Source organism: Oncorhynchus mykiss, chromosome 6 (genome assembly GCF_057628025.1).
Source record: "Oncorhynchus mykiss isolate SJ-2025 chromosome 6, ASM5762802v1, whole genome shotgun sequence".
NCBI lineage: Eukaryota > Metazoa > Chordata > Actinopteri > Salmoniformes > Salmonidae > Oncorhynchus > Oncorhynchus mykiss.
In genome coordinates this window covers 21,026,470-21,036,417 of record NC_143027.1, presented here as the reverse complement: position 1 = coordinate 21,036,417, position 9,948 = coordinate 21,026,470, and the positions used below count along the sequence as shown (strand labels likewise).

At 42.4% G+C, this 9,948-nt stretch overlaps 1 protein-coding gene across 2 annotated transcripts in view; it reads right to left on the bottom strand.

Annotated features, from left to right (window-relative positions):
* Nucleotides 1-5,748: 5,748 nt before the first annotated feature.
* The window catches only part of LOC110525457 (spermatid perinuclear RNA-binding protein), a 42,270-nt gene continuing 38,070 nt past the window's right edge, over nt 5,749-9,948 (bottom strand). For both annotated transcript variants that reach the window (XM_021605582.3, XM_036979592.2), the window contains one exon: nt 5,749-9,856. In XM_021605582.3, the coding sequence (XP_021461257.3) occupies nt 9,768-9,856 (89 nt within the window). In that variant the 3' untranslated portion in view covers nt 5,749-9,767. The remainder of the gene's footprint in view (nt 9,857-9,948) is intronic.

Here is a 9,948-nt window from a genome sequence, read left to right as displayed (position 1 = left end):
TCATAATTTTCAAGTGCAAACATCATACTGTATCTCTTTCTGGTTTAAAAGGACTCCTTATAAACACAACACAGTGCTAGTGATTTATAGTGCAAAAACAAAGCAGCATATTCCCTTGCTGCTGACTTCATGTTACTAAAATTGTCAGCGTAAGATTTGAATAGACTTTGTATGCTATCCGTTGAAAGGGGATGAGATCATGCATTGTACTGTGGATTGTATAGGTTATATAAAAAGAAAGCGCCGAGGTTTACATTGTTTACATAACATTTACATTGTTATCAAACAGTCAATAGAAACTGGAGAAATCCAGAGCCATCTAGTGGACATGACTTATTACTGTGCAATGAACCCACTATTAGCCTACTAAACATGTTCAGGATACAATGAGGTGAGTTCTACAGTGCCTTGCAAAAGTATTCACCCCCTTTGCTATGAAGCACACTATGAAGCCCCTAAAATAGATCTGGCGCAACCAATTACCTTCATAAGTCACATAATTAGTTCAATAAAGTCCACCTTTGTGCAATCTAAGTGTCACATGATCTGTCACATGATCTCAGTATATATAAAGCTGTTCTGAAAGGCCCCAGAGTCTGCAACACCACTAAGCAAGGAGCACCACCAAGCAAGCGGCACCATGAAGACCCAGGAGCTCTCCAAACAGGTCAGGGACAAAGTTGTGGAGAAGTACAGATCAGGGTTGGGTTATAAAAAAATATCCGAAACTTTGATCATCCCACGGAGCACCATTAAATCCATTATTAAAAAAGGAAAGAATATGACACCACAACAAACCTGCCAAGAGAGTGCCGCCCACCAAAACGAACCAGGCAAGGAGGGCATTAATCAGAAAGGCACCAAAGATAACCCTGAAGAAGCTGCAAAGCTTCACAGTGGAGATTGGGGTATCTGTCCATAGCACCACTTAAAGCAGTACACTCCACAGAGCTGGGCATAAAAAAAATAAGCCAACATGTTTGGTGCTCGACAAAAGGCATGTGAGAGACTCCCCAAACATATGGAAGATGAGGTCAGATATGGTCAGATGAGACAAAAATTGAGCTTTTTGGCCATCAGGGAAAACGCTATGTCTGGTGCAAACACAACACCTCCCATCAACCAGAGAATATCATCCCCACAGTGAAGCATGGTGCTGGCAGCATCATGTTGTGGGGATGTTTTTCATCGGCAGGGATTAGGAAACTGGTCAGAATTGAAGGAATGATGGATGGCGCTAAATACAGGGATATTCTTGAGGGAAACCTGTTTGTCTTCCAGAGATTTGAGACTGGGATGGAGGTTCACATTTCAGCAGGACAATGACCCGAAGCATACTGCAGAAGCAACACTCGAGTGATTTAAGGGGAAACATTTAAATGTCTTGGAATGGCCTAGTCAAAGCCCAGACCTCAATCCAATTGAGAATCTGTGGTATGACTTAAAGATTGCTGGACACCAGCGGAACCCATCCAACTTGAAGGAGCTGGATCACTTTTGCCTTGAAGAATGGACAAATCTTGTGGCTAGAAGTGCCAATTTTATAGAGACATGATTGCCAATGACAATGATTGCCAAGGAACAGTGGGTTAACTGCCTGTTCAGGGGCAGAACGACAGATTTGTACCTTGTCAGCTCGGGGATTTGAACTTGCAACCTTTCGGTTACTAGTCCAACACTAACCACTAGGCTACCCTGCCGCCCCCTTTCTCTGACCGTAACCAATACTAAACCAAACTTTGTACTGTTACCTTAGGGTGACAAGGAGGAGGATACTACCTACCTACAGTTGAAGTCAGAAGTTTACATACACTTAGGTTGGAGTCATTAAAACTCATTTTTCAACCACTCCACAAATTTCAGACAGGACAGGATTGTTTACAGACAGATTATTTCACTTATAATTCACTGTACCACAATTCCAGTGGGTCAGACGTTTACATACACTAAGTTGACTGTGCCTTTTAAACCGCTTGGAGAATTCCAGAAAATAATGTCATGGCTTTAAAAGCTTCTGATTGGCTAATTAACATAATTTGAGTCAATTGGAGGTGTACCTTAGGGTGTATTTCAAGGTCTACCTTCAAACTCAGTGTCTCTTTGCTTGACATCATGGGAAAATCAAAAGAAATCAGCCAAGACCTCAGAAAAAAAATGTAGACTTCCACACGTCTGGTTCATCCTTGGGAGCAATTTCCAAATGCATGAAGGTACCACGTTCATCTGTACAAACAATAGTACGTAAGTATAAACACTATGGGACCACACAGCCGTCATACCGCTCAGGAAGGAGCCGTGTTCTGTCTCCTAGAGATGAATGTACTTTGGTGCATTCAGAACAGCAGCAAAGGACCTTGTGAAGATGCTGGAGGAAACACAAAAGTACAAAAGTATCTATATCCACAGTAAAACGAGTCCTATATCAACATAACTTGAAAGGCCGCTCAGCAAGAAAGAAGCCACTGCTCCAAAACCGCCATAAAAAGCCAGACTACGGTTTGCAACTACACATTGGGGACAAAGATTGTACTTTTTGGAGAAAGGTCCTCTGGTCAGATGAAACAAAAATAATTATGTTTGGCCATAATGACCATCGTTATGTTTGGAGGAAAAAGGGGGGAGGTTTGCAAGGTGAAGAACACCATCCCAACCGTGAAGCACAGGGGTGGCAACATGTTGTCGGGGTGCTTTGCTGCAGGAGGGACTGGTGCACTTCACAAAATAGATGGCATCATGAGAAATTTAATTTATGTGGATATATTGAAGCAACATCTCAAGACATCAGTCAGGAAGTTAAAGCTTGGTTGCAAATGGATCTTCCAAATGGACAATGACCCCAAGCATACTTCCAAAGTTGTCTCAAAACGGCTTAAGGACAACAAAGTCAAGGTATTGGAGTGGCCATCACAAAGCCCTGACCTCAATCCTATTGAAAATTTGTGGGCAGAACTGAAAAAGCGTCTGCGAGCAAGGAGGCCTACTAACCTTACTCAGTTACACCAGCTCTGTCAGGAGGAATGGACCAAATTTCACCCAATTTATTGTGGGAAGCTTGTGGAAGGCTACCTGAAACGTTTGACCCAAGTTAAACTATTTAAAGGCAACGCTACCAAATACTAATTGAGTGTATGTACCATTCTGACCCACTGGGACTGTGATAAAATAAATAAAAGCTGAAATAAATCACTCTCTACTATTATTCTGACATTTCACATTATTAAAATAAAGTGGTGATCCTAACTGACCCAAGACAGGGAATTTATACTAGGATTAAATGAATCGAATTTTGAAGAACTGAGTTTAAATGTATTTGGCTAAGGTGTGTGTAAACTTATGACTTCCAAATGGATCTATACTGAACAAAAATATGAATACAACATGCAACAATTTCAATGAGTTACAGTTCGTATAAGGAAATCAGTCAATTTAAATAAATGAATTAGGCCCTAATCTATGGATTTCACAACTGGGCAGGAGTGCAGCCATTGGTGGTTCTGGGAGGGCATAGGCCCACCGACTTGGGAGCCTGACTTAGCCAGTCAGAATGAAGCTTTATTTCATCAGCTGTCTGTGTGACTGGTCTCAGACGATCCCGCAGGTGAAGTCGGATGTGGAGGTCCTGGGTTGGCGCTGTTACACGTGGTCTGCGGTTGTGAAGCTGGTTGGACGCACTGCCAAATCTCTAAAACAATGTTGGAGATGGATTACGGTAGCGAAATTAACATTAAATTCTGCAGTCATGCCATTTACATGCTCCCTCAACTTGAGGGATCTGTCACATGTTGTGACACAAAACTGCACATTTTAAAGTGGACTTGTATTGTCCCTAGCATAAGGTGCACCTGTGTTATCATGCTGTTTAATCAACTTCTTGATATGCCACACCTGTCAGGTGGATGGATTATCTTGGAAAAAGAGAAATGCTCACAACAGGGATGTACACAAATTTGTGCACCAAATTTTAGACAATAAGCATTTTTGTGCATATGGAACATTTCTGGGATCCTTTATTTCAGCTCATGATACATGGGACCAACACTTAATATTTTGATTTTATATTTCTGTTCAGTATATTTGAAAGTGGAGTCAATTTGGAGAGAAACCTAAACTGGTACCTCCACTGACGACCCTGATCGTGTAGAGGCTAAAGGCCAGTAGAGGGTGCTGCTGCCACACTCCACATGCTTTTCCCAGATGTGCAGGTTTTGGTTCCAGAGCAGCGACTGATTCAACAAAAAAAATGTATAATAATCAAGCCTTTGAGAAGTTGACATTAGTTGAATCAGGTGTTGGTGTGCTACTTTTATTAAGTAGAGGTTGAAAGCTAATGTTTGTAATTACTAATTAAACCCTGACTAAAAATGAGGAAAATGATTGGCAAGAGAGCTGTAAAGTGATGGAGAACACTGCTGCTCTGAAAGGGAACCATATTACATATTGCATTGGAAGTCATTGAAAAAATGACAAACCTAAAAGGTAATTACGTGATCAGAGGATTTATAAAAGGGGACGGAGATGAATTTGTGCCACAACTCATGAGGATCTGTCCCAAACAATCAAACTGGGCCCTTCAGTTATCAATGGTTTGAAGCAGAGTCTATATTTACAAAACATTGCCATAGGCTTTGGCTTGGAAGTGCTAGAATGCACCCTCCACGTGCTAAAATTGAATAAATTATCTTGTTCTTAAACCCATGTCTTCAAACACAGCCTGCCACCCGATAGGGGCAGGAGGATTGAGATGGAGGCCCTGAAATACTGACAGCCCAGCATCTTTTTTTATTTGATATACGTAAGCTTTAATTAACTAGGCAGGTCAGTTAAGAACAAATTCTTCTTTGCAATGACGACCAAACCCTAACCCGGACGACGCTGGGCAAATTGTGTGCCGCCCTATTGGACACCCAATCATGGCCGGTTGTGATACAGCCTGGGACCGAACCAGGGTGTCTGTAGTGACACCTCTAGCACTGAGATACAGTGCCTTAGAACACTGCGTCACTGGGGAGCCCAACTCAAAAAGGTGCCACCAACCTCCTGTGATATATACATATATAGTTATGGTCTGACTACTTCGTGACCACTGATCTCAAAAGGACTATACAGCACTGTAAAGTAAGAAAAATCCTAGAAAATTTTACTCAAATGGTGCGCCAAAATGTACTTTCATCTATCAGTGGTCACAGACCAAAAGGAGATGAATATACATTTACATGTTTTAATGGGACAGAGTCAGTGGAAAGATAGGATGACAGACCGCAGCAAAGCTACCACCACTAACGCAAGTGCCAGCGTTGCGTAATCGTACGCCACCTCCTGCTTGGCTCACACTGCTAAAAATACCAGCGTCTCTGCAGATCCATCCGATATGATCATGTGTGTCTAGGATCAAATGACTTCACCATTCCTCTGTGTCAGGCAGTCGCTAGCCTGCCCAGTGTGTGTAGATGCAACTAGAGCTTATTTTGGGTCCCATTCGGGGCCAACGTCAGGACAAGCTGCTAAGTGGGCAAGGCTGGAAGCAAGGGGCTCTAGTGGCTACCATGGAGAGCTTGACTCCAGGTGACAAGGCCTATAACTAACTCACATGTCCAAGACTCTCTTCAAACGGTTTGTTTAATGCTACATTCAATGTGTACCGTACATAGATACTCCCCACTGCATGCTCATACAAAACAGAATCCTGTGGTAAGCAGTAACAGCTCAACAGGAAACGGATGGATGAATGGGTCCAAGAGCAGTAAAATCACTAATAACAGGTATAGTCAGCCCTTTATTCTAGGATTGAGACACTCATAAGACTGTAGAAATAGTTGAGGTCAATCAGACCGTACATTCACAAAAAGATAAAAGAAAATGTCCAGAAAACAACAAATAATCGAACTGGAGGGTATAACAAAGCTGCCACTGAAGGAGCGCTCAGGTTTCAGAAAGTTATGTTGTGTTTTTACAAAGAAATCATTCTCACAGAGAATTTTTTTTTTTAGCAAATCAAATCACAAGTCCATCTGAATATTGTTCTGAGAAAATAATGGATAGAACACGTAATACCATGAGCACACGACAAACGACACGACAGTGTGCACTAACTTTAGAGGACATTCAATACCAGCAGCATTTGATCAAGTGCAGGCAAAGCCATTAAACCACAACAAACAGGACCTAAGACTTTCTGAAGATAGATACATCAATTACTGAGAAAACTTGAAAAATACATGCATGTCTTGCCCACTGTTACAGGATTAGGTGCATGTGTGAGAGATGGAGACAGAAATGGAGTTATTAATTCCTGGTTATAGATATCATTCAAGATGTAAATGTGCTGGCCTGAGTAGAGTTATGCTATTAACTGCTACTTTGACATTTTTTTTAAATGGACTAGTATTAGTCTAAGCTCTGCTAACACTTAAAATGTGGAAATTGTTTTTACAGTACTTACAAATTAAACTCATAACATACATACATACACACACAAAGTACCAGTCAAAAGTTTGGACACACCTACTCATTCAAGGGTTTCTTTATTTGTACACTTTCCTACATTGTAGAATAATAGTGAAGACGTCAAAACTATGACAGAACACATATGGAATCATGTTACCAAAATGTTAAATCAAAATATATTTGAGATTCTTCAAAGTAACCACCCTTTTCCTTGATGATAGAATGCTAAGAGTGTGCAAAGCTATCAACCAGCTTCATGAGGTAGTCACCTGGAATGCATTTCAATTAACAGGTGTGCCTTGTTTAAAAAGTTAATTTGCCTCCTTCTTGATGCATTTGAGCCAACCAGTTCTGTTGTGACAAGGGTGGTATACAGAAGATAGTATATACTTGGTATTTTACCAAATAGGCCTATGGCAAGAGCAGCTCAAATAAGCAAAGAGAAACGACAGTCCATCATTACTTTAAGACATGAAGGTCAGACAATCCGGAAAATGTCAAGAACTTTGAATGTTTCTTCATACGCAGTCGCAAAAAAATCATCAAGCGCTATAAAAATGGCTCTCATGAGGTCCGCCACAGGAATGGAAGACCCAGAGTTACCTCTGCTGCAGAGGATAAGTTCATTAGAATTACCAGCCTCAGAAATTGCAGCACAAGTAAAAGCTTCACAGAGTTCAAGTAACAGACAACTCAACATCAACTGTTCAGAGGAGTCTACGTGAATCAGGCCTTCATGGTCAAATTGCTGCAAAGAAACCACTACTAAAAGGACACCAATAAGAATAAGAGACTTGCTTGGGCCAAGAAACACAAGTAATGGACATTAGACCAGTGGAAATCTGTCCTTTGGTCTGATGAGTCCAAATTTGAGATTTTTGGTTCCAACCGCCATGTCTTTGTGAGACGCAGAGAAGGTGAATGGATGATATCAACATGTGTGGTTCCCACCATGAATCATGGAGGTGTCGTGAGGGTGCTTTGCTGGTAACACTGTCAGTGAAAAATGTAGAATTCAAGGCACGCTACCACAGCATTCTGCAGCGATACGGCATCCCATCTGGTTTGCGCTTAGTGGGACTATCATTTGTTTTTCAACAGGACAATGACCCAACACACCTCCAGGCTGTGTAAGGGCTATTTGACCAAGAAGGAGAGTGATGGAGTGCTGCATCAGATGACCTGGCCTCCACAATCACCTGACCTCAACCCAATTGGTATGGGATGAGTTGGACCGCAGAGTGAAGGAAAAGCAGCCATCAAGTGTTCAGCATATGAGAACTCCTTCAAGACTGTTGGAAAAGCATTCCAGGTGAAGCTGGTTGAGGCATAACGTGGCTATTTTGAAGAATCTCAAATATATTTGGATTTGTTTAACCCTTTTTTGGTTACTACATAATTCCATGTGTGTTATTTCATAGTTTTGAAGTCATCACTATTATTTTTTCCAATGTAGAAAAAAGTTATAAATAAATAAAAAAACTTGACTGGTACCGTGTGTGTGTGTGTGTGTCTGTGTGTGTGTGATTATATAAAACTCAGCAAAAAAGAAACGTCCCTTTTTCAGGACCCTGTCTTTCAAAGATAACTTGTAAAAATCCAAATAACTTCACTTATCTTCATTGTAAAGGGTTTAAACACGGTTTCCCATGCTTTTTCAATAAACCAGACAATTGATGAACATGCACCTGTGGAACGGTCGTTAAGATACTAACAGCTTACAGACGGTTGGCAATTAAGGTCACAGTTATGAAAACGTAGGACACTAAAGAGGCCTTTCTACGGACTCTGAAAAACACCAAAAGAAAGATGCCCAGGATCCCCGCTCATCTTCGTGAACGTGCCTTAGGCATGCTGCAAGGAGGCATGAGGACTGCAGATGTGGCCAGGGCAATAAATTGCAATGTCCGTACTGTGAGACGCCTAAGACAGCACTACAGCGAGACAGGACGGACAGCTGGTCATCCTTGCAGTGGCAGACCACATGTAACAACACCTGCACGGGATCAGTACATCCGAACATCACACCTGCGGGACAGGTACAGGATAGAAGCAACAACTGCCCGAGTTACACCAGGAACACACAATCCCTCCATCAGTGCTCAGACTGTCCTCAGTAGGCTGAGAGAGGCTGGACTGAGTGCTTGTAGGCCTGTTGTAAGGCAGGTCCTCACCAGACATCATCGGCAACAATGTCGCCTGTAGGCACAAACCCACCATCGCTGGACCAGACAGGACTGGCAAAAGTGCTCTTCACTGACGAGTCATGGTTTTGTCTCAAAGGTGATGGTCGGATTCATGTTTATCATCGAAGGAATGAGCGTTACACCGAGGCCTGTACTCTGGATCGATTTGGAGGTGGAGGGTCCATCATGGTCTGGGGCGGTGTGTCACAGCATTTTCGGACTGAGCTTGTCGTCATTGCAGGCCATCTCAACACTGTGCGTTACAGGAAAGACATCCTCCTCCCTCATGTGGTACCCTTCCTGCAGGCTAATCCTGACGTGACCCTCCAGCATGACAATGCCACCAGCCATACTGCTCGTTCTGTGCATGATTTCCTGCAAGACAGGGATGTCAGTGTTCTGCCATGGCCAGCGAAGAGCCCGGATCTCAATACCATTGAGCACGTCTGGGACCTGTTGGACCGGAGGGTGAGGGCTAGGGCCATTCCCCCCAGAAATGTCAGGGAACTTGCAGGTGCCTTGGTGGAAGAGTCTCACAGCAAGAACTGACAAATCTGGTGCAGTCCATAAGGAGATGCACTGCAGTACTTAATGCAGCTGGTGGCAACACCAGATACGGACTTACTTTTGATTTTGACCCCCCTCCCCTGCTTTGTTCAGGGACAAATTATTCAATTTCTGTTAGTCACATGTCTGTGGAACTTGTTCATTTTATGTCTCAGTTGTTGAAACTTATGTTCATACAAATATTTACACATGTTAAGTTTGCTGAAAATAAACACAGTTGACAGTGAGAGGACGTTTCTTTTTTTGCTGAGTTTATATCACACGAATATTGCAGTGTTATGCAACGTCCATTCCAAAACAGCACATTTCCACTATTTCAAGTAGATATAAAAGATTGTCAAGTATTGCAACACACTGGAAAGTTCCAACCCTGACAATGTTGTGCTTCTTCTCATTCTTGGATTGATGTCTGCTCAGAGAGATGGGTCCTGATTCTCTACCCTTGTGTGCACTTGCACAATACGTGAAAAGGGTGGAGAATTTGGACAGCCTTAGTAAGGTAGATAAAGCCTGGTCAGACAGGAAACGGGAAGTTTCAAAATGTCAAGTCATCCCCCACTGGCTGCGAGATCAGAAGAAATCCTGAGGACCCAGGTGAATGATAATAGGAGTGGCAATTGTCTGTGGCTGGTAAAAGGCACTGTCAATGTACAAACCACCTACAGAGAGAGGAAGAAAGAAGGGGAGGGAGCAGAGAGACTTTAGTTACGACCGTGGCCTGTAGGAATCAGTGTTACACACTAGTAGACAT